General features: G+C 48.6%; 1 protein-coding gene across 1 annotated transcript in view; it reads right to left on the reverse strand.

The window, feature by feature from the left end:
• The window catches only part of LOC142427305 (DNA-binding protein RFX2-like), a 37711-nt gene extending 13259 nt beyond the window's left edge, over window positions 1–24452 (reverse strand). Inside the window, exons 1-4 of the mRNA XM_075532547.1 lie at window positions 24305–24452; window positions 23265–23770; window positions 22636–22777; window positions 1074–1186 (exon numbers count right to left, since the gene is read on the reverse strand). Of these exons, the coding sequence (XP_075388662.1) occupies window positions 1074–1186; window positions 22636–22777; window positions 23265–23681 (672 nt within the window). The 5' untranslated portion in view covers window positions 23682–23770; window positions 24305–24452. The remainder of the gene's footprint in view (window positions 1–1073; window positions 1187–22635; window positions 22778–23264; window positions 23771–24304) is intronic.
• Between the last annotated feature and the right edge of the window lie 1411 nt (window positions 24453–25863).

The following is a 25863-nucleotide window of genomic DNA, read 5'->3' on the forward strand; positions in this document are numbered from 1 at the left end:
CTGCGCTTAACCGCTGGGTACCAGGGCTCCTTCCTCAGCCCAGTTCTAGGTCTGCCCTTGGGCTGAACTACATTTCACCCTACCCCACCCTTCATCATTTCCTTGCACCCGGCTCCAAATTTTTAGATATCTGCTGGTGTCTTGAAGGTAGTCACACGACCACAGAGACTCTGGAGACTTCAACAAGCTTCTGGTCCGTTCTGTGGGCTTGTCTCCGGTGTGCTTAGGTCACTTATGCTTCTGCATTACTGTCACTCGTGGTAGAGGTCCAGAAGGAAAGCGCCTGAAGGTGAAGATCCTCTAACTGTAAAGTCTGAAGAACATGGTCCTCCTGACGCTAGATTCAATCATGCACCAAACACTAAGAATCCTAACTGATTTCTTGACCTAGCCTCAATGTACTCCTGGATGAGAGGGCAATTTCCAAGGTACGAGAAACCGTCCGTGGAAAGACAAGAGCAGATGGAAATAGCGTGCGATGGTTACACAGGAACATAATTAGTGTCATGCAAGTGCACGTGAGCAGATTGCCATGGCAAAGGTTTGGGTGCACATATTTTATCACACACACACACACACACACACACACACACACACACACACACAAGCATAAACAAAAGTAGATTTAGCAGAGTGGTGTCTTTTCCAGTTTCTATCGTCTCTTCTTGTGTAGGGCCTTTTTAAGAAAAATGAGAAAGCAAAAACAATAAAGGCTTTGGAAACTGATTGTGGTAGCAAATGTACAATTCTCTTTTTGTTTGTTTGGTTTTCAAATGTATAATTCTGCTGGACATAATTGAACTATGGAATGATTTGATATATGTATTAGTCCCAATTAATAAAAAACAACGAAAAAGGCTCGGCTCTTTCAACAGCAGCTCTCTGGGGGCTGATAAACCAATTCAGGAAAGTGAGGACTCTCTGAGGGCAGCGGAGGAGCTCATAACAATGAGTACAAAAATGAAAAACAACCAAACAAATGGAGGGAATCTCTCTCTACCGGTCGCAGGATCTGTCCGGGGGAACGAGTGAGTTGGCACTGCAGAGGGACTGGGTGTCCCCTGTTCTGTTACCTGAGGCGAGGCAGGCATGGGCTGGGCACCAGGTGGCAGGGCTGCCGCCGACAGACGCAAAGCCACAGAAGCTCGTGATGCCGATCCACCCTCTGAACGCTGCATGCTCAGCTCTAGAGAGAGGCGGGAGAGAGAGAGTGGGGCCAGGCTGGAGACGTGAGGCCCCAGGGGGAAAGTAAAGCAGGCACAGAGACGGGAGAGTCTGGAACCATGCTGCTGCCGAGCTGGTTCCGACTCAGGGTGATGCCAGGGTGTTAGAGCGGAACCTGCTCCAGGCGGTTTCCAGTGACTGGTTTTCCTGGAAGAAGAACACCAGGGCTTTTTCTCAAGGTGTCTCCAGGCGGATTGGAACCTTTGACCTTTCTGTTAGCAGCAGAGCACTCCCCCAGCCAAGTGAGTTACCTAGAAACCCTGGTGGTATCAGGTTCAGTCATTATTCCACAGAAGACAAGGGGGATGGAGAGAGGGAGCAGAGAAGGAAGCTCCCTGAGGCCCATTTTCACAAATGCAGCCCCTCCTCAGTGGAAGGCCGGGACACCAGCTTTTCCCTTCCCTATCTGGCCACAGCACACTCTTCTGAAGGGCTGGCTTGACCCTTCACTTGTTCACCCGGCAAAATAAAGATGCTTGGTGACTGCTTGCAATCTGGGGATCTGGTCTACCCCAAGCCACGAGTGTGCTCTCCTAGGGCAGGGTTTTTCCCTTATGGGGTAAACACTTATGGATACAACCTTCTCTGTATGGGGACAGTGCACATCTTATCCTGGGCTAGACAGAAGTGCTCAGGGGCGTTAGCAGGAAGATAGGAAATGCGGCACCTCACAGAGCCCACTGCCCCTAGGAGAGCAGCACATCATGTTTCTCTGCTGTCAGGTCTGTAAGTCTTTCATGAAGGTAGTTTAAAAATATATATACAAAAAGGATCAGTCAGCACCAGCACAAAGTGGCTGATGATACAAACTTATTCTGTGAAAGGAATAAAGACCAGACTGCCTTCCCTGTTTAATAAGCAGCCGTTGGACTTCAGCATCAGAGCAAAAGTCAGAGGTCCTCAAACTTCTCTGGCCAACTGCCCCATTGTCAGAAAAAAGGTTTTAAACCACCCCACCCCCAACAATTAAAAAGGTTTGCACTAAAAGCCATAATCCAGGATAAAGTGTCAGTGTCTGCTTTAGTAGACCCTGCTTGGATCAGCCCACAGGAGCCCCATTGATGAAGTGGTTACGCAATGGGCTACTGACCACAAGGTCAGCAGTTCAAAACTACCAGTCACTCCTTAGCAGAAAGAGGAGGCTGTCTATTCTCATCAAGACTTACAGTCTTGAGGAAAGAGCTGGGAGGCAAAAGGGCATTTATACAGGTCTAGATAAAGGCATGTACGTATGCAAATATATTTATATATGAGAATGAGGAAATAGATCTGTGTGTATATAACTTCTTATAGGTTTAGTATTAAGGTAGCAGATGGACGTTGGGCCTCCACTCAAGTACTCCCTCAATGCAAGAATACTTTCTTCTATTAAATTGGCATTCTATGATGCTCACCTTCCTGACACAACCGCTGAAGACAAAGCAGGTGAATAAGCAAATGTGGTGAAGAAAGCTGATGGTGCCTGGCTATCAAAAGATATAGCATCTGGAGTCTTAAAGGCTTGAAGATAAACAAGCGGCCATCTAGCTCAGAAGCAATAAAGCCCACATGGAAGAAGTACACCAACCTGTGTGACCATGAGGTGCCAAAGGGATCAGTTATCATGCATCAAAGAACAAAAAATCATATCATTGTGTGCTCACCTCCCTTATATGACCACTGAAGACAAATAGATGCATAAGCAAATATGGGGAAGAAAGCTGATGGTACCCGGCTATCAAAAGATATAGCATCTGGAGTCTTAGAGACTTGAAGGTAAACAAGCGGCCATCTAGCTCAGAAGCAACAAAGCACACATGGAAGAAGCACACCAGCCTGTGTGATCACAAGGTGTCAAAGGGATCAGGTATCAGGCATCATCAGAACAAAAAATCTTACCATAGTGAATGAGGGGAGAGAGTGTGGAGTGGCAACCCAAAGCCCATTTGTAGGCCACTGGACATCCCCTTACAGAAGAGTCTTGGTGAGGAGACGAGCCAGTCAGGGTGCGAGGTAGCAATGATGACAAATACAACTTTTCTCTGGTTCCTAAATCCCCACCCCCACCCCCCTATCATGATCCAAACGCTACCTTGCAAGTCTGGCTAGACCAGAGGATGTACACTGGTACAGATGGGAACTGGAAACACAGGGAATCCAGGGCAGATGATCCCCTCAGGACCAGTGATGTGAGTGGCGATACTGGGAGGGCATAGGGAGGGTGGGTTGGAAAGGGGAAACTGATTTCAAGGATATACATGTGACCGCCTCCCTGGAGGACAGGCAAAAGAAGAGTAGGTGAAGGGAAATGTGGGACAGAGCAAGATATGACAAAATAATAATGTATAGATTATCAAGGGTTACTGAAGGAGGGGGGAGGGGGTTGGAGGAGAAAAAATGAGGACCTGATGCCAGGAGCTTAGGTGGAGAGCAAACATTTTGAGAATGATGAGGGCAACAAATGAACAAATGTGATTTACACAACGGATGTATGTACGGATTGTGATAAGAGTTGTATGACCAGCTATCAAAAAGATATACTATCCAGGGTCTTAAAGGCTTGAAGGCAAACAAGCGGCCATCTAGTTCAGAAGCAATAAAGCCCACAGAGAAGAAGCACACAAGCCTAAGTGAATACAAGGTGTTGAAGGGATCAGGGAGCAGACACCGAAGAACAAAAACCATCATTGTGTGATCACCTTCCCCCATAGATGCTGAAGACGAATGTGTGCATAAGAAAGTGTGGTGAAGAAGGCTGATGGTGCCCGGCTATTGAGAGATATAGCGTCCGGGGACTTAAAGGCTTGAAAGTAAACAAGTGGCCATCTAGCCCAGAAGCAACAAAGTCCACATGGAAGCAGCACACCAACATGTGTGATCACCAATCATATCATCGTGAATAAGGGGAGTGCATGATGGGGACCCAATGCCTATCTGTAGATAACTGGACATCCCTTGCAGAGAGGTAGTGGGGAGGAGATGAGTCACTCAGGGTTCAGTGTAGCAATAATGAAACTCACAACCTTCCTCTAGTTCTTAAACGCTTCCTCCCCCCCAACTATCATGATCTCAATTCTACCTTGCAAACCTGGTTAGAGGATGCACAGCGGTACAGTTGGGATCTGGAAACAGGGAATCTAGGACAGATTAACCCCTCAGGACCAACAGTGAGAGTGGCAATACCGGGAGAGAAGCGGGGCTAGAAAGGGGGACCCCATCTCGGGGATCTACATATAACCTCCTCTCTGGGGGACGGGCAACAGGAAAGTGGGTGAAGGGAGACGCCGGGCAGTGTAAGATAAGATAAAATAATAATTTATAAATTGTTAAGGGTTTATGAGGGAGAGGGGAGCGGGGAGGGAGGGGCAGAGTAAAAAAGGAAAGTGAGCTCATTCCAGGACCCCAAGTGGAAGGCGAATTTTGAGGATGAGTGCAACGAATGTATAAGGGTGCTTTACTCAATGATGCATGTATGGATTGAGATAAGAGTTGTATGAGCCCCAATAAAATGATTTTTTTTAAAAAAGATTTGTATGAGCCCCTAATAAAATGATTTTTAAAAAAGAGTTACATGAGCTCCCTAATAAAACGATTTTTTTAAAAGTTGCATTAGCCCCTAATAAAACAATTTATTAAAAAAAAAAAAAAAGACTTAGTCTTGGAAACCCACAGGGGCAGCCCTACCCTGTCCTACAGGGTCCCTATGAGCTGGCATGACCCAGAGGGCAGGCAGTTTGGTTTGGGGTTGGATCAATTCAGCACGACCCAGGGGCCAGTGTGGCCCGTCAGGGGAAACAGTGATGGCGATGACGTGAGGAGGACATGGGTTCCCATGTGTCGCATCTCTCCCAGGTCCTGCCTCTAGGGAAGCCGTGGGGGCTCGTCTCTTTAGGACACACACACGTGGTGAGCACCGTGCCCAGCACAGAACTGAAACTCAAGAGACACTTGCTAGATTGTTTGATGCATTTATTTCCTGCCCTCAAAGCTCCCACCTCCAAGAATAAACAGGGGGCCACACCCCTTCAATGTCAAAACAAAAACTGGGAATAGTAAAATAACTTGCCCATGGAAAGCAGAAAGAGGTACGATTGTGTTTAAATTTATGTGCTGGTTTAGTCCCACCCACATCATGGCTGGTAAAGTGGTCAAGGGGGAGGGGCAGCAAAAAAACGAGGAAGACCTTGGACAAGCTGAATGGACACAGTGGCCCCTGGGCTCAAACCTAAGGACAGCTGTGAGGACGGAGCAGGACCAGGAAGCCTCCTGCTGTGCTGGACACAGGTCGGACTTGAGGACACCTAACGACCACCACCTACAACTCCCAGAAAGAGTTGCAATCTCAGAAACGCACCCGGCAGTTCCACCCGGACCTGTGAGGCCACTAGGAATTGGAATCGCTCCATGGCATGCATTTGGTTTTCGCTTCTTAGGGAAGCAGGATATTGTTCCCGTAGCTCTCCTACTTCCTTACCTTTGGGGGCAGGGGGTGGGTGGGGAGGACCAGCCCGTGCTAGTCACCTGTGTCCGCAGACTGCCATGGAGGAGGGCTGTGGGACTGAGTATTATTCAGCCTCAGTCTGATGGCGTCCCGTCCCTCTCCTAGTCCCACATGGAGAGCCCGCACATTCCCTAGACCTCCAACTTCACCTTCTGCAGGGAATGGGCGGCTCCAATGAGTCTGATGGCAGTTTCTTAATCTAAGTGCTTGTTCAGGGCTTCCCGCTAGAGGTTTAAGCTGGCCGTCTGCACGCTTGGATCCCTTGTTGAGCTTCGGGCGAGGATGGGGAGGGGTGTTGATGGTGGCCCAGGGTCTGACTAGGAAACTCGTGAAATGAACGCATCCAGGAAGCTCTCGCCGAGGTGGCTCCTGTTCCACTGTCTGCCCCGAACTCGCGGGGCGGGAGGCACGTTATTCGGCAACACACTGCTGTTCCTGCGGCCTCTGCACGCTGCATGCGCACCTCCTGTTTACCGCGCGCTGTCTGAAAGGATGGGTCAGAAATGGCTCCCTCGTGGTGGGTTTCGGTTTCGCCTTTTGCAGGGAGCAGTGACTAAATTTATCACAAAGATGGACTTATACTGAATGGAGCCTGAGGGTGGGTAAATGGTTGCAGCCAAGGCTCCGAGTAATCTCTTAGGATTTCGATCTATCCGGATGCAGCCCTTGGGGAGCACCTATAATAAGATGATAGCTTACTGACGGGAAGGTTTAACTCACTGGGAAGTACTTGGAAGTAAGGCCTGGTTATCAGCTCCCAAGAGATCACAACATTGAGAGTCTCATGGGGTGTACTTCCATTCTAACATTTGTGGCACAGGAACAAGGCAGGTGAGGCTGGCGCAGGACAGGGCAGTGTTTCCTTCTGCTGTGCACAGGTTTGCTGTGGGTCGGAACTGACTGGATGATGCCTGACCACAGCAAACAACATGTACCTAATAATACAACTTCAAACTATTGGACCAAGCACAGAACTAAAGGGAAAATACATAACTACCATTGAAGCTTTAAACAACCCTCTGAGTAAGTTTGCTAGAAGAACTGAATTAAAATGCCATTAAGGATAGAGAACTGAATGACAGTCAACCACATTGATCTGACACGCACAGAACAATACAACCAAGGTCTGACATTCTTCCCAATAACACGGGAACAGTCATTGCAATGGACCACCTTGTGAATTGTACAATATGTCTCATCCCAACAGAAAAGTGGGAGAAGGGAGACGCTGGGCAGTGTAAGACATGACAAAATAATAATCATTTATAAATTATCAAGGGTACATGAGGGAGGGGAGAGAGGGAGGGGGAAAATGAAGAGCTGATACCAAGGACTCAAATAGAAAGAAAGTATTTTGAGAAAGATGAGGGCAACAAATGTGCAAATGTGCTGGAGACAATGGATGTATGTATGGATTGTGAGAAGCATTGTATGAGCCCCCAATAATATGATTAAATTAAAATAAAAGTCTCAATCCTCTAAAACCCCTAAACAGATCCCCCCAAAAGAATTTATTTCAAAGGACGGCATTGAATCAACAGGTCCGGGAGAGGGACATATCTGATTGAAGCACGTGGGAGCAGATGAAGGGGGAGGAGGAGAGAGTGGAGCACATCCTGGCCCGCCAGCCCTTGAGGACGAGTTCCTGATTAGAGCAGCCAGTCCCCAGAGAGGACCACATGGCCGGCCCCACTATGAGACATAACGTCCCTCACTGACTCATAGCCCTACAGGGAACAACACCGGAGACACAGTGTGAGAATTGTGCCCAATCTGTTCCTGGCACACCAAGGCAAGACACTAAGGGGGTGCAACAGAACAGCAAGGGAACAGAGCAGCAAGGTTCCCAGGGAATGCTGAAGGTGGACTTTGGGGCCAGGGCATGGTGCCCAAACAGACTGGACTGGAAAACACTCCTAAAGGTCAGCAAACAGTCCTTGAACTAACTACAAGCTTTTCTTTCTTGTTGTGTTTTGTTTTTTTGACATTGGTTTATTGTTGTTGTTCTTTTATTGTATATTGTTACTTGGTTTTGCTCTGTTTTGTTTTTGTGCATGTTATTATCTCCGCAGGTCTGTCTAAATAAGATACGCTGCATGAACAATCTGAAGGAGAAACAACGGGACTGATAGTTTCGTGGGGGACATGGAAGAGGGAGAGGTGGGGGGAAAAGTAGTGGTGTTAAACCCAGGGACAAGGGAACAACAAGTGATCCAAATTGGTGATGAGGAGGGTATAGGAGGCCTGGTAGGGTGTGATCAAGGGTAATATAACAACCAAGAGGAATTACTGAAACCCAAATGAAGACTGAGCATGATAGTGGGACAAGAGGAAAGTCAAAGGAAAGAGAGGAAAGAGCTAGGAGGCAAAGGGCATTTACAGAGGTCTAAATAAAGGCATGTACATATACAAATATATTTATATATGAGGATGTAGAAATAGATCTATAGGCATATATTTATAGGTTTCGTATTAAGGTAGCAGAAGGACATTGGGCCTCCACTCAAGTACTCCCTCAATGCAAGAATACTTTCTTCTATTAAATTGGATTCTATGATGCTCACCCTCCCAACACAACCGCTGAAGACAAAGTGGATGAATAAGCAAATGTGGTGAAGAAAGCTGATGGTGCCTGGCTATCAAAAGATATAGCGTCTGGGGTCTTAAAGGCTTGAAGGTAAACAAATGGCCATCTAGCTCAGAAGGAATAAAGCCCAATGGAAGAAGCATACCAGCTATCAGGTATCAGGCATCATCAGAACAAAAAATCATCATAGTGAATGAGGGGGGGAGTGCGGAGTGGAGACTCAAAGCCTATTTGTAGACCACTGGACATCCCCTAACAGAAGGGTATTGAGGAGGAGATGAGCCAGTCAGGGTGCGATGTAGCAATGATGAAACATACAATTTTCCTCTAGTTCCTAAATGCTTCTTCCTCCCCCATTATCATGATCCCAATTCTACCTTACAAATCTGGCTAGACCAGAGGATGTACACTGGTACAGATAGGAACTGGAAACACAGGGAATCCAGGGCGGATGATCCCTTCAGGAGCAGTAGTGTGAGTGGTGATACTGGGAGGGTGGAGGGAGGAGGGTGGTGGAAAGGGGGAACCGATTACAAGGATCTACATGTGACCTCCTCCCTGGGGGATGGACAACAGAAAAGTGGGTGAAGGGAGATGTCAGACAGGGCACGATATGACAAAATAATAATTTATAAATTATCAAGGGTTCATGAGGCAGTGGGGAGCAGGAGGGAGGGGGAAAAATGAGGAGCAGATGCCAGGGGCTTGGGTGGAGAGCAAATGGTTTGAGAATGATGAGGGCAATGAATGTACAAATGTGCTTTACACAAATGATGTATGTATGGATTGTGATAAGAGTTGTATGAGCCCCTAATAAAATGATTAATATATAGTGTGCGTGTATATACACACACAAACAATTAAAAATAAAATAAGAAGCCTAAACAGAGCATGTATGTGCTTCGGCCAAAGGAAAACAAAATTGAGGATAAGCCATCTAGAAAAACCCCACGTATCGATAAATTTTAAAAGAACACATCTAAAATAACCCAGATGCCAAAGGTCAAACGGCCAGAGAAAGAGAGTATCTTGCACTGATAAGGGGGATACCGCATATCAGAATGTGGAGGGGGGGCCTGTACTCTATCCCTTCATAGGCTTACTGAGGAAGGCGTGAAAATGAATCATCCAAGCTTTCCTCTTTAACTACAGAAACCTAAAGGCTCTGTCTGTCCACCTTGAACCCAGCTCCCTACCCTGGGGGTCTGTTTACTCCAAATGGGGAGTCTTGTTGTTCAAGGTATCAATGAATGAAAAGAAAGGAACTGTTCAAAGACAAGCACATTAACCTTAAAGGAAGTTGAAACCAAAAGCCCACTGAGAGTGAGTCAAGTGCAGCTCATAGGGACCCGGTAGGGAGGAGTGACCTGCCCCAGGGCTTCCAAGGATGTACCTCTTCACAAAAACACCGCCACATCTTCCTTTCTCCCATCGTGTCACCAGGCCTCCTTCAAGTGCAGCAGAGAGAAGTAATACAGGGCCAAATAAACGCAATGTTTTAAAGTAGAAAACATGCCAAAAGCTGGTTCCTTAAAAATACAGACAGCTCCCTAGACAGACTGATGAGAAAGAAACAGAGAAGCCACAAATTGCTGCTGTGACAAGGTCCCCCACCCCAGCTCCTGCAGACATCCACAGGATAAGCAACGATGAGGAGCAACCTGAGCTACAAAGTCAGCTACTCAGATCAAATGAACACACACACAAAAACACTGCAAACGAACATTCATTCAAGACTAAACAGAAAATGTGAACTGACATTTATCTAAGGCAATGGTTCTCGACCTTCCTGATACAGTTCCTCGTGTTGTGGTGACCACGCCCCCCAAACCATAAAATTATTTTCATTGCCACTTCATCACTGTCATTTTGCTACTGTTATGCATTGGGCGACCCCTGTGAAAGGGTCGTTCGACGCCCAAAGGGGTTGCGACCCACAGGTTGACAACCGCTGATCTAAGGCATATATTACGCATTTATGTCAAAGGTCCCAACAGAGAAAATCCCAGGCACAGGGTTTCACAGGACAATTCTATCCACTATTTTTAGGGCACGCTGGTGGCTCGTGGGTCCGACGTTGGGCTGCAAGGTTGGTGGTGCAAACGCACCACCTGCTGCGTGGAGAACAAGGAGGCCGTCTGCTCCTGCACAGGTTCACCCTCTCCGAAGTGCTATGAGGGATTCTAGGGGTCAGAAGCAGCTTGGTGGCAGTCGAATATTACTTAGATCCATATCCTTTGAGCATGCACTTCAAAATCCCCTAAAAATATTAATAAGTTAATAAAATACTAATAAACCAATTCAGCATGTATAACTCACACTTACACTTATATTACCAATTGATTTTTGACAAGGGAAAGTCTTTCCAACTAATGGTGCTGAGTCAACAGGAGATCCATATGAAAAAAATGAACAGTGGTCCCCACACTACACTTAAAAATTACTTGTGTTTTTCTTCCCCCTCCCCCAAAATTACTTCATGTTAAGTGACATCTATACATAAAAGCTACACACATAAACTTCACAAGGAAGATGTAGGCAGGCAGAGGTTTCTCTGACAAAGGGAGAAAATGCCATAAGCACAAAAGAAGCACTTGGTAAACTGAGGTACGTCAGAATTTTAAACCCCTGCTTATCAAAAGGTTTCAGTAAGAAAACTAACTGACCCTCACTGACACACACACAGTGAGCACTGCAGGGGACAGCACTGGAGACACAGTGCAGGAATTGTGTCCGGTTTGACACCCACCCTAACCACCACATTGGGGAAAAACACAAAGGGAGGTAACAGACCAGAAAGGGGAGCAAAGCAATAAAGTCCCCAAGGAATTGGGAAAGTAGACTTCAGGGGGCAGGGCTTGGCAACTCACCAGTCTGGATCGGAAAACATACAGAAGAGTCTGCAGAGAGACCTGGAACTATTTATAGGCCCCCCCTTTTTCCCCTTCTTTTTCATATCTACCTATCTAAGATAAGCAAGATAAATAATCCCAAGGAGAAAACAACAGAACTGACGGTTCTTGGGGGGCAGGGCAGAGGGGGAGGTGAGGGAAAGAGAGGGGGAAACCAACAAAGCCAGGGATAAGGGAACAAGAGATCTAAAATCAATGGCGAGGAGGATGTAGAATGGTGGGGTTTAAGGGTAATGTAGCCAAGAGTAATTACTGAGAGCTGAATGAAGGAGGAAAATAAAAGGAAATAGAGGAAAGAATTAGTAAACAAAGGACATTTATAAAGTCATAAATATATGCATGTACATATGTAAATATGTTAATATATAGCAATAGGGATATAGGCCTATGTACATATCTTTAAATGTTAAGTATTAAGGAAGCAGGCAGACATTGGTCCTCTACTCAAAGCCCCCCTCAACCCAAGAACACTTTGTTCTAATAACCTGCCATTCTGTGACGTTCATCTTACGGATATGATCACTGAAGTCAAAATGGGTGCATAAGCAAATGTGGTGAAGAAAGCTGATAGTGTCCAACTGTTAGAAGATAACGCATCTGGGGTCTTAAAGGCTTGAAGATAAACAAGCGGCCATCTAGCAGGGAAGCAACAAAGCCCACATGGAAGAAGAACATTGGGCTGCATCAACAGGATCAGGTATCAGGCATCAGAAGACCCAAAACAATCACACCAATGTGAGCAAGTGGGGTTGGAATAGAGACCTAAAGTCCATCTGTAGACAATTGGACATCCCCTCACAGAAGGGTCACGAGCCAGTCAGGATGCAGTATAGCACCAACGAAACACACAACTTTCCTCTAGCTCTTCAATGCTTCCTCCCCCACCCTCACCCCCCCACCCCAGCAATCATGACCCCAGGTCGACCTTACAAATCCAGCTAGACCAGAGCAGGTATACTGGTACATATAAGAGCTCTAGACACAGGGAATCCAGGACAGATAAACCTCTCAGGAACAATAATGGGAGTAGTGATACCATGAGGGTAAGGGGAAGATGGGGGAGAATGAGGGACCCACCCATCACAGTGATCAACATACAACCCCTGGCACCTCAGGGGGATGAACAACAGAAACATGGGTTAAGGGAGGCAGTGGACTGTGTACAATATGAAAATTAAAATAATTTATAAATCATCAAGGATTCACGAGAGTGGGAGAGTAGGGGAGGGAGGGAAAAAAGAGAAGCTGCTATCAAGGGCTCATGTAGAAAGAAATTATCTTGAAAATGATGATGGCAACATATATACAAATGTGCTTGATACAATTGATGTATGGATTGTTGTAAGAGTTGTAAGAGCCCCCAATAAAATGATTTATTTTTAAAAGAGAGAGAAATTTGACAGCAAAATAAATTAATAAATAAAAAGGAAATGTATAGGCAAGCCACAAACTAGAAGAATATGCAAAAAAAAATTTTTAATTTAAAAAACATAGCTGATGTTGGACTTTTATCCAGAAGATAAAAAGAGAGCTCTTAGAGTTTAATAATAAAAAGACAAAGAAGCTAATAGTGAAAATGAGTCCCCAAAACCCTGAAGCAGACATTCCATAAAGACGCACTTATGCCAAAGCAAAGCCCATGCAAAGTGCTCCATCCACATCAATCATCAGGAGAAGCACGGAAACTGAGCAACCTCTAAGTCTCATGTCATCGCTGTGGGCGGGCTGCCAGTCAATTCCAACTCAGAACAAGCCCAGCAACATTTGAGCATTTCCCTAACCACCGAGCCTCCAGGGCACCTGGAGCACTCACAAAGTGAGGCTCCCATCCAGAAGACTAGCAACAGCAAGCGCTGGTGGGCACGTGGCGGAACCAGAATCCACACATTGCTGGTGGGAATGAGGAAGATCAAAAAAGGTTTGGCAGTTTTCTAGAAAGTTAAACCTACCCTTTAACACTATACCACACACGCACGCGCGCACACACGCACACACCCCGCCCTGTCCCACCACTGAGTCAGTGCTGTTGCTGTGAGGCGGGAAGCTGAGTCCCTGGAATTGCAAACACCAGCCAGGTCACCCAGAGTGGACAGAAGCGTTTCAGCAGAGCTTCCAGACCAAGCACAGGCAGGTAAGAAAGGCCTGGTGAGCTACTTCTGAAAAAGAAGCCAGTACCTGTGACCTTCCGGGTCACGGCTGAGTAGATCTGGTTCGTGTGCTAAGAGAAGAGGCCCCTAGATCGGGCCTGAGCACAGTAGTGATGTAAGGCGATGACGGCACTTGGTCGGCATGTCTTCACGGACTGGACAGCAAGCCGTGTCACACACGGACCCGGATCAACGACAACCCTTTAAGCCAGAATCCCCCTCCCAGTTATCTGTTGCGGCTAGCTGCCCTTTTGGCTAGTCAAGCCTACTATACGCCCAAGAGAAATTTAAAGAATGAGCAAAAACTTCTGGAAGCTTCGGTGTTATTCATAATATCCATAAAGTGCCATGAACGGAAAACACATTGGTAATTGTGGTGCATTTGGACAACAGAATGTTGTTGTGACTAGGTACCCTTGAGTTGGTTCTGAATCACAGCCACCCCTGTGACAAAACAGAACTGCTCCACGGGCTTTCTAAGGAGTGCTGCTGGGTTCGGCATGAGCTGCCAGCAGGTTGGCAGTTCAAATCCACCAGCCCCTCTGAGGGAGAATGATGAGGCTGTCTGCTCCAGTTACTGGTAGTCTCAGAAACCCTATTCAGGGCTGCTATAAATCAACTCGATGGCTATGGGTTTGGTTTGGTATCGGGTTTTCTAGGCTGAATCTTTATGGAGGTGGATTCTCAGGTCTTTCGCCCTAGAGGTACTGGGCAGCTTGGTCAGCAGCTGAAAGTTCAGCCTACTGCTTCACGAGCTCCTGGGGCATGTCTGTCCATTATGCGGGGCAAGGGCAGCAGGAGCCAAGAGTGTTCCTCATGTAGAAGACAGAAAACTAACCTCGGGTCTAAACAGACTGGACAGGCCATGGCGGCAGAAACTGGCAAGGAAGGGACTTTCTCGGGAGATGGACGTACTCTGTAGGAGGACAGGGATGGGTTCATGGTGCATCCCATTGTCAAAACGGCACAGCTAAGATGTACACATGTACTGTTGGCAAATTTCACCCCACCCCACTTCACACGCTCCTCCTCAAAAACCCTGTGAAAGTACAGTCTTTGAGTGGACGTTGGGGAATGGGTGCTGGCAGGCAGTGTAAGACTAGCAGGGCACTGGTCACTGTTGGGTCTGGGGGATGCCTACACAGGGAGTTTCATGAAAGGTCGAGTTTATATATTATATATATATATGTTTGACATTTCTATAATAAATAAAATTACATTAAATATTAAAACAAATAAAATATGACAAATTTCCATAATAGAGTGCACTTGAAACCAGCAGCACTCAATAGTGAGTTGCGTCGAACTGCGTGCTGAGCTGCCTCTGGGTGGATTGGATCTGCGAGCCTTTCAGTGGGCAGCCAAGGGTGTTCATTGCTCGCATCACCCCAGGACAGGACCGATAAAAAGTTAGCAAAACCACCACCTAACAATTAACGTTGAGTCAGCAAAGCTAAGTTGGGGAACATTTTAATCACTGCCCTTTGAGACATACACTAGCTCATCATGCTAGAGGAAGTTAGCAGCTCTCCTTCTAAAAGGCAAATACGCAGGCCCCCAAGTCCCTTGAGGTAATTAGTTTATTGCGCCAACCTGGCTGATAAACACATGGGATTAACTGAAGGGCAGAGAGCTAAATGGCTCCGTGAGCCTTGCCTTTTTTGTCTCTTGCTCTTTGATCATCAGACCAGTGTGCGGCTGCCTTGCTGGGTTCTGTGCCTCAATTTGCAAGCTACACTACCTGTGGGACACCTAACCCAAGGACTGTGTCGTTGTAATTTGAGGTTCCTTCAAGACCTGCTTCTCCACACCATTAGAATTTACATCTCTTGAGCTGGGGACTGTCAGACACTGTTGTCACCTGGCTGTTGGTGACCTGCTTTGCTCTTTGCTGCCGGTGCCCGGATCGCCTGAATTGCTCTACAGAGGACTACCTGGTGGCCCTCAAGACTTGAAGGACTGCCAGTGTCTCACAGTTGTCTCATGGGAGTAAGTTGCACTGAGCCATTTGTATTGTTTTATAATTTAATTAACTATTTATGTTATATATCTATCTATCTGTATAACTACATATAAAATTATTAGCATTCTGGTGTTGTTTCTCTAGAGAACCCTGTCTAACACATCCCTCCTCCAGCTGGCACAACACATGGGCAGGCGGGAGGGGTCAGTGGCCACAGGCATGGCTAAGTTACACTATCTACTGGGCCTCTTTCTGTTCGGGACATCTTTCAGTCAGAGGAGGCCCTGGTGGGTCAGCGGGATCTTCTTGTTTCCATGCCAGAGGCACTGCTGGATAAATACTGGACGTCTAACCTAAGGTCAGGGGTTTGCACCAGAACCCTTGGAATCGACTCAATTGCAGTTGGTTGGGTTTTGGGTTTGACACTGCAGACCTGGTTCGATTCCTGGCCAATCCACCTAGTGTTCCGGGACACCACCCTTTCCAGGTAGAGTCTGTCAGTGGAGGGATGCTGCTACAGTGAACCTCCCCACGGAGATGGCCCGGAAGAAAGGCTTGGCTATCTCTTCCAGAAACAGTGAGGACTGGTGCAGGGGACGGGGCAGCAGCCAGAGCAGCACTGCCTTCTGTTGGGAGATACTGTAAATCTGGGGTGACCCGATGGCAGGGAACTGCCACCAAGCTCAGCACGCTTCCCCCTGCACCATCCTCCCCTTCACCAAAGAAAGGGCTCCACTCTGAAGCCCTCCTAGGTGACCCCTTCATTTCACACACACACACACACACACACACACACACACACACACACACAGCTTCCCCTCCAGCTAAAGAGAACTTGGAATGAGCTTAGTTTTATGCTTTGGAAGTGTCTCCAATTCAGCTCGTGTTCATGGCTCTTAAAGACTGAAATGAAATTCAAGTTGGAGACATACATCTTTCCTTCTCTACCTTCCACTTACTTTATTCAGTGCTACCCCAAGTGGCCAGCTCTGAACCCACCAGCTACCCATTTATAAGCAGATGCCATCCCTACGGGCCATTGAGTTGGTTCTGATTCAGAAGCACCTCATGGAGCAACTTAGGTCACTGCCATCGAGTTGATTCCGACTTACAGCAATCTTTGAAACAGAGTTGAACTGCCCCTGCAGGTTTCCGAGACTGCAAGTCTATAAGGGAGTGGAAAGCTTCGACTTTCTCCCTCAGAGTGATTTCAAAGTTCTGGCCTTGCGTTAGCAGCCCCACTCGTAACCGCTACGCCAGCAGGGCGCCCTGGCCCTATGGCTAGCAGGACTCCCTCGCCATCCCTGCTACGTTTTAGCCCATTGCTGCCGCCACTATGTCAACATGTCAGTTCATCTCCGTGAGGGCCTTCCTCTTTCCGGGTGACTCTCTCCCCCCTAACCAAGCCTGAAGTCCCGTCCAGAGTAGGTGAGGCAAGGCCTCATCACCCTCCCTTCTGAGGAGCATTCCGGCTGTGTTCCTTCTCAAGCGGATCTATTTGCTCTTCTGGCAGTTCACGCTGTATGCAATATTCGAAGCCAAATCCAGAATTATAAGCAGAGAGGGAAGCGTGTATTAGAATCTAAGTCAACACGTGCTCTGACCACAAAGCTTCGTTACACGTCTCTCCAAAAACCTCAGCTACAAGCGCGTTGAGTGATGTTGTTGATTGACATTCTACTGCAAGTTCCTTAGCTCATCACAGAGCAGTGGGCCACACCGTAAGCAACTCGGTGTATCCATGTCCTCAGTGGTGCTGTGCCAAACTCAATACTTGAAATGCCACTGGTGGGAGGAGAAGCATTCCTACGATAGACTGTTTCACAATGCTAAAGGTTTTACACTTGCATTCGTACGATAGACTGTTTCACAATGCTAAAGGTGTTACACTTTTTATTCTGTGATTGTATCCTTCCTAAATTTCTGGTCTTTTGGAAATACCCTTTCTTTTTTTACATGATGGTGGTAGCAGACGGCAGTTGTCCTATCCTGTTCTTTCTTAGAAAATAAAGTCGGCAGCCCTATTCGTGGCCATCCCAAATTGTCCTTTTTCCTCTCCTCTGGGAAAAAATACTTCCCAGCTTCTTGAAATCGTCTGGCACCCAGGCCTCCAAGTGCCATTACAAAAGAAGCAACACAACCGTCCTCACAAAAGGCCTGGCCACCAACTGACTCAGCATGAGCGGTCAGTGCCCCACCGTCCTCACGTGCAAAAGGACCTCAGACATGGATGGTACGCATCTCTAGGGTCACATGAGGCCACGCACGCACTCAGAAAAGGGTCTGGCCCACACACAGTGCTCCCTAGCTGTCATTATTTTAGCTACTGCTCCAATCACTGCCATTGTTTCAAGTTCAGCCACAGTCCGTCAGTCTGCCGTTGGTCCTAACCGTTACCATTCCCATCCGAGGAGCCCTGTGACACAACACCTCAAATTAAGACTGAGCCTTCACACTTCAATGCTGCGTTGGGATCCCAAAAGCTCAGAGCATGAGCACCCACAGCTGCCAAGCCGATCTTGACAGTTATCTTGTGGGAGAGAGAACTGCACCTCTGGGTGTACGAGACCTTGAATTTCTAAAGTTGCTCCCTCACAGACCAATTGATGGGTTTGAACTGGTGACCTTGCAGTTAGTTCAGTGCATGGTTCACTATACCACCAGGGTGCTGGCCTTACGGTGTGAATAAGATACCTGGAAGTCACATGACTCCAAGTTTAAACCTTAGAAAGAGAAAAAACTTTGCTGCCACTGGGCCCAGGTTAAGAAGTGAGAACTCAAATGGGTCAGCCCTGAAGAAGACAGGAGTTTGGAGTAGAAGAAGTATTTCAGGGAGAGGGAAGAACAAGCATGTACCAGAATCACCCAGTGCCTGGCATCAAATTCCTTCTGCCTAGGAGAACAGCAACAACAGGAACAACAACAACAACTAAAGAGCAGCTGCTGAGGATGCTGACATATAATAAACACCTCGGGGAATTTGGTTCCTTAGTTGAGAGGTTCCATGGCGCACCCCAGGCAACTGGCCCTACCAAGATCCAATAAACTTTTTTGCTTGCTATGTTTCCAGTAACTGAAGGCATGCTGAATCAAGGCATCTTTATTCATTTATGTTATAAAATGTAGATTTTGATACTTATTTTGAGGTGTACCTAGGTTCCCGCCACCCCTCCCCCCAACCCCCCTAATGTTGGAAGCCATTATGTGAGGCCAGAAAGGAATTGTTTGGTCTGAATCCGCACTTTCACTTATTCTCGGGAAGACTTTCAAAGCACGGTCAGTTCACAGAGGTGCGGGCCCTGCTTGCTCGTGACGCTCTTCTGTCTCCTTCGTCCTCGTGCTGCATTCTCGGCAGCACCTTCTGCATCCTGCATCCTTGACTAGAAGGTGCAGCCATCCCTCCTCAGGCACCCCGGAGACCCTGCGCTGGACCCAGGCCACAACCAAGGGTCTTCCTCTACTCTTCCTACTTCCTGAGCTGCCCAATGAGTCAGCCGGAAGGACAGCTGGGCACACCTGCCCCGTGGCTGCAGGTCCACATGAGGCCAAGGTCAACGAGGAAGTACAGCAGCCGGTGCCACCACTTGAGCGAGCGCCTCCTGACGGTGTACCTTTCCCGCCATTGGTCCAGGTGGTCCACTCCGCCCATGATGGTGTTGTACTCGGCCACGGCGTGTGGGCACGGCATCACTGTGGTGGAGCCGTCTTTGTTCTTCCTTTTGACGATGGTGTTGTCCTTCGGGCTGTGGAAGGTGGACAACACGGTCACGGGTCTATTGTCCTGCCACTTGACCGCCAACACACAGCCCTTGGTGCGGAAGCGGAATTCTCCGTGCTGCAGGTGATCTTTCCTCCTCAGCACGTCGGGCAGCCCCTTCCTCGTGGCCCGCACCGTCCCCACAGCATAGAGGCCCCTTTCGCTCAGGCTTCTCATCAGCGGATAGGACGTGAAATGGTTGTTGAAGGCGACCAGCCTGTGAGAATGGAACCAGGCCTGGCACAGCCCAAGCACAACGCTCTCGCCCAGGGAGAGCGCCGGGTCGTTATGCGGGTCCTTTTTCCCACAGTAGATCTCAAACTGACTCACGAAGCCCGTCTGCGAGTCAGCCAGGCACCAGACTTTGTACCCGCGCTTGACGGGCTTTGTGGGCAAGCCCTGCCTTACCGAGGAGCGGCCCCGGAAGGGCACGGTGCTTTCATCGACTGCCATGACAGTGGAGGGCACGTACACCGCCTTGAGGCGGCTGTTGAGCGCGCTGATGATTGGGCGCAACTTGTGGAGCCGATCGTAGCCGGGGTCCCCTCTGGGCACGGCCTTGGAATTGTCATTGCAGTGTATGTTCTCTGTCAGTTTCTTGAATCTGGTTTTCGTCATAAGGTCCGGGACGGAGGCCACGCCTAAGAGGGGGTCACTGGAGTAATGCCTGAGCTCCGGCAGGGCGTGGCTACCCAGCAGGATGTGCACGGCAATGAAGGCCTTTATTTTTGTAGGCTGCCAGTTTTCCGTTGACCTTTTGATCTCCTGGCCTCTCTGCACCGTCGGGGGAGCTCCTGAGTCGCCTAAAGGTTTATTTGGCCCTTTATCGTTTCCAACGTCTGTTCCGTGAACACAGACTTCAAGTCATCTATCTCTGCGCCGACAGCGGTGCAGTCAGGCTGGCCTAGGGCGTGTTGCTGAAGCAAGGCGGTTAGACTGTCAAAGTAGCAGGCGTCATTGCACCAGCCCCTGTGCGTCCTTCCCTTTAGCCAGGGGCATCATCACGGCCTGCCGCCTCCCTTGGCATCATTCTCTGGTCCAAACCATTCGGTCTGGTCTCTACCTTCAGAATGCGGTGTCATTGTCCCTACTTTCAGAATGCACTGCAGACAGCTCAAGTTAGCAGGGTCCTGGGGCGCCTCCTCGGCCCTCTCTTCCTCCTCGGACCCCTCACCACACTCCTCCCCCTCCAGGTTCTCCTCTACAATTATTCTAGAATGTCTTCGGTGATTCTAAATCTCTTTGCTATTTCTAAAACAGAGGGACGGTTCAGAAAAACAAGACTGTTGGTTCCACAGAGCTCGGCAAATAGCTAGAGCATGCGTCCAAACAAACATCCTGATCCAAGCGTCCGGCACAGATTGCTAAAACCTAGGGACTTGGTATCGGTGAAACCAAAGGACTCCATTGCGGTGGGAAGCCACCACCACAGTGAACTCCCTCCTACAGAGAAAGCACTCGGTACAGCTCGAACCACGAGGCGCATCCTGGAAGACTGCAAGATGACTGAAGACGCGCACACCATCAGTGGCCCTCTCTGAAGGCACTGAGGCCTAAGGGCAACCTATTTTCATGAGAAGCACATTCCCCTCGGCACATCCCACTGCCCTCAAGCCCATGCTGACTCATAGCGACCCTACAACACCAGGTAGAACTGCTCCTTTGGGCTTTCTAGACCACACAGCGGCACAGTACTCCTACTGAGGGGGCAGCATGCTTACACTGCCGACCCTGCAGTTAGCAGCCCAATGCTCAACCCACCCGGGCTCCAGCCTGAGCACATCGGCTAGGAAATGGACTTCCGAAGCCTGTCTCCCAGTAAAAAAGCCAAAACAGGCAAAAGTTTCACAAGGCCATACCTTGCAACACCCCAAACACTCCAATTTCAACGCCGATGCGATGCCAGTACCACTTTTTTCATTGCCACGTGGTTAAAGAGGACCCCATCTGGGGGCACAGACACGCAAGTCAGGAAAGCTGCTGCCCAGAAAACCCAAGAGCCGGCATTCCAGTAACTTATTTAGTACCCCTGTCCTATCCCCTAATTTGTTACATGGTCCTCACTCGGGGTCCTTAAACGCTTGCAAGCTGCCCTCCCAGGCACAACAGCTGGTCTCTATCCACCTGGAGCAGCGGTTCTCAACCTGTGGGTCATGACCCCTTGGGGTAGGGGGTGTCGAACGACCCTTTCACAGGGGTCCCCCAATTCATGACAGTAACAAAATTACAGTTATGAAGTAGCAACAAAATAATTTTATGGTTGGGGGGCACCACCACATGAGAAACTGTACGAAAGGGTCTCGGCATGAGGAAGGTGGAGCACCACTGGCCTGGAGCCACAGACGGAGGAGGAACAAGTACTCTGTGTGGCCGCCTGCTCCTCTGCCCTGAGACCAGAAGCAGATGGCATCGGGCTCCCACCACAGAACATTTCATCAGAGATTCTATAGAAGCATCCTGATCAAAGGTGAAAAAATGCAGAACTTCAAATCCTTGAGGATCCCATAGATGAACTCCCCCAAACTATCGTCCCTGAGCTAATCTTAAAGCCAAACAGTAGTAGGAGTTAATAGTTTGAGTAAAGAATGTCTGCCTTGAGCATTGTGTTTTTTTTTTTTCAAGAGAGCTACTTTTAAGGGATCAAATGATACCAGGAACTCCGGGGGCAGTGAGTTTATGGGTGCAGAGGCGGGGGGTGAGGGGGTGACACAACACAGGGAAGGAGGCTGAGTGGCTTCACAACTCAGGGAACAGAATGGATGTCCCTGACCTTGACATGTTGACACTGTTACACTGCTGCCTGTTTTGCAGTATTCATATTCTCAATGAAAAACCACAATAATGAAACACACCTTCAAAAGAAAACTCTGCCTAACTTCCTACAGGGGGCTTTTGTGTGAGTTGTGGAACAGAGGCTTCAATTAACGGAGACCCCATGTTTTCAGAGGACAACTGCTGTGTGCGCTCTTCTAGGCGTGGTTCCAGGCACGTCTTCCAATCTACCTCTGTGTTGGTTCAGAGCGCTAACAACCTTTCCTCTAGTTGTCAAGCAGTTAAATCTACACCTCCTAGGGGATCCTATGAGGATACTTCCAACAAACAAATAAACAAACAAACAAACAAACTCATTGCTATCAAGTCTATTCTGACTCGTAGCAACCCTACAGGACAGGACAGAACTGTCCCAGTGAGTTTCCGAGACTGTAGCTCTTTATGAGAGTAGAAACCCCCATCTTTCTCCCACGAAGCACCTGGTGGTCTCAAACTACCGACCTTGAGGTTAGCATCCCAACTCAGAGACAGGGGTCCTGGGTGGGGCCTGCTTACAATCATGCAACTGAACACCTCCCAGGGAAAGGGGAGACCTGTGGCCTTCCTGCCCCATGAGCGGAAAAGGAGATTCATATGCTCTTGTGAAGCACTTACAAGAGTCAGGAATTCAGACCTCTAAGTACACTGGCAGCATAAACCACAATTGCAAATTCTGCTCTGGCTCCCATGGGCAGCTCAGGGGGCACCTCTGTTCTCCACCCACTCTGTGACCAGACTGAACCTTGCTCCTTACCATTCTCTTGTAGGGGGTGGCTGGGCTGTGAAGATTCACTTCTTAGCTGGTTTGCCACGGGCACCTTTAACCGTGCTGAGTCCTGCGCTGTTTCCATAGGCTCCTTGTCCTTGAAAGGCATTTGGTGTGAGCTAACAGGACCCTAGTTTTTTTTTAAAAAAAAAGAAAGGAAAGGTAAAGATGGGTCATGAGAGTATTACTATAGAAACCAGAGCTACAATTCCTAGAAATCAGTGGAAATACCAAACCAAACTCACTGCCATTGAAGCCATTCCAATTCATCCAACCCTATGGGCAGGGTAGAACTGCCCCTTTGGGTTTCCAAGACTGTAAATCTTTCCAGAAACAGAAACCTCTTCTTTTGCCTGAGAAGTGGTTGGTGGGGTTGAACTGTTACCCTTGTGGTGAACAGTCCAACTCGTAACCACCAGAGTTTTTTGTTTTATTTTTCTAAATACCAATAGGGAGAAACAAAACAATCCGCCCTTGTCCAAAGATAAAGACGAAATCAGAAACCAGAAACAAGTCGCTCTGGACTTGTAAAAATGGAAATGTGTTTGCTCCCCAATTGCTGGGCAGATGCCTATCCCCACAAGAGAGATCCAAATCCCTCACATTCTCTCTCCCACCTGCTCTCCAGGTTCGTCCAGCTCTCTCTCTAAATCCTCCAGCACAGTCACCGCCTCCTCCCCGCTCTCTGGCTGCTGCTCCCGCACCCAGCTCTGCAGCTCTCCGGGCAGGATGGTCAGGAACTGCTCCAGCACCAGCAGCTCCAGGATCTGCTCCTTGCTGTGCAGCTCGGGCCGCAGCCACTGCCGGCACAGCGCCCGGAGCCTGCTCAGCGCCTCTCGGGGCCCAGGCGTCTCTTGATAGCAAAACTGCCTGAACCTCAGGCGGAAGATCTCCCTGGTATGCGTTGGTTTCCTTTGAAAGCTGCAGTCTTGCCTCCAAGTGTGTTCATCTTCCTCTACCTTCACGATCTGAAGGCCCACCGGCTCCTGGGGGACTTGGAGGGGGAACTTGGAGGCAACTTCTCGTGGCTTCATGGTTGACAGGCTTGAAACAACTCCCTCAGAACGTGTGAGACATTCTCGCTTAAGACAGTCCCCTCCAGGTTCTTGTCGGAGGGGAGGCGCTGTAAGAGACAAGAGGTCACCAGACCAAACACAGGCCCAAAGAAAGTTGCCCCCCTCCTGGGTGAAGACCCCAGGGTATTTAGGCGTCGCGGTGACCCCTGCCCGCTTTGTTTTTACACAACAGCTCACCTTCACAAAGTGCTTTTGCAAACAGTATCTCTAGGTCATGAAAAAACAGTGGGCGCGGAGCTCAGAGGAGCCAACTAAACCGTCATCCCGAATAACTCGGGGGGGGGGGCACCGCGAGAAGAAACAGGGGCGTCCCCTCGTTCAAACCGAGAGAGGCACCGAAGTAACCTTGCAGTCGGAAGGCTGGCGGGGCCGGGGAGTGACAGACTCGCTCCACGAGCTCGTGCCGAAGGAGCGCGGGCCAGTGAAGACGGGGGTCTCCAGCGATCCGGCTCTGCAAGGACCACTTCGGGCGGAGTCGGGAGTTCGAAGCGCCGGGGGGCGCCACCCGGAAAACCGGATTGCAACTCTGGCCCCGTCGGCCCGCTCGGCGGCTCCCTCCGCGGAGCCCAGGAACCACCTACCCCCTGACTGGCTGGGTCCCCAGCACCGCCGCGCCGTCAGCGAATCCGATCTTCTCCCCAGGAGCTCCAAGTGGGTGAGGGGGAACTGAAAATTAACTTCTAACTGACCGTCGAGCTGCCGAACGCGGAGGCAGCCCGGCCTCCGAACACCCAGGCTACTTCCGGGTCCTCTCTAGGACGCGGGAGGCCTCGCCGTCTCAGTGGTCCTCCAGCCTTTGTTTCCCGCGCCGGGCAGAGCGGCGGCCCGACCGCCAAAAATTCGCACGGGAAACTCAGCCTTAGCACGCTGTGGCTTGGGGTCAAACTCCCTCCTCCAAGGATTGTCCAGGCCATCGTGAACGATAACCTCCGCCTTATGCCTAATCCCGCTCTGGATTCGATTGACACGGGCTACAGGTTAAAAAAGAGCACATCAACAGGTATTACCCAAAGGTGGAGCCTCTGGGGCACTAACTCAACCGGCCAGAAGGCGCCCTAGTGGCCCAGCGGTTAGGAGCTCGGGGATTGCGAAAGAAAGATGTGGCCGACTGCTCCCATAAAGGTTATGTCCTTAGGAATGGTTCCTCTATCAAAATCTGAACAGGTATCATCCAGGTTCCCAGTCTACCCTGTTTCCCCGAAAATAAGACAGTGTCTTATATTACTTTTTGCTCCCAAAGATGCGCTAGTTTTTATCTTCAGGGGATATCTTATTTTTCCATGAAGAAGAATACAGTACACATTTATTGTTGAACAACAAAAAAGGAAATTTATTACCTGTATACGGTACGGTAGTAGTTGTGGATCTTCTTAAAGCCAGTTCACTTCGCTGAAGGAAATTATCCAGCCAGTGTTGTGATGCATTCTTTTAAATAATTTTATTGGGGGCTCATATAGCTCTTATCACAATCTATGCACCCATCTGTTGTGATGCTTTGAAGTCTTCGGGAGCTATGGCAAACTGGTGCCATTGCAAGGGCAAATTCTTTTTTTTTTTAAACATTTTATTAGGGGCTCACACAACTCTTATCACAATCCATACATACATCAATTGTGTAACGCACATCTGTACATTCTTTGCCCTCATCATTTTCAAAGCATTTGCTCTACACTTAAGCCCTTTGCATCAGGTCCTTTCCCCCCCCCCTCCCTCCCTGTTCCCCCCTCCCTCATGAGCCCTTGATAATTTAGAAATTATTATTTTGTCATAGCTGCAAGGGCAAATTCTTGAATCTGAGCCCTATTCACAACCAAAGCCTTTGCTCTCCTGTCAACAACCCAGTCACAGATCAGGTCTTCCAGCTCGGAAAAGAATGGTTACCGACCTGATCCACACTTGCGCTCTTTAGCATTTCCCTTGTCCACTTTTCAATGAGGTTACCATACTCCGCTCGCCATTTTTGGACCAATCGGATACTCAACATCTTCTCTGCAGAAAGCAGTAAGATTTTGGTCCCAAGGGTCTTCCACGATTCCTTTCTTGTACTCCATGGAGTAGCTTTTTCTTTTTCTTGTTAAAAAAAATGATACTGGTGAATCAGGTGGGGGGGGGGGATCACTTAAAATGACACAGGAGGATC

The sequence above is a fragment of the Tenrec ecaudatus genome, chromosome 1, assembly GCF_050624435.1.
Source record: "Tenrec ecaudatus isolate mTenEca1 chromosome 1, mTenEca1.hap1, whole genome shotgun sequence".
Lineage (NCBI taxonomy): Eukaryota > Metazoa > Chordata > Mammalia > Afrosoricida > Tenrecidae > Tenrec > Tenrec ecaudatus.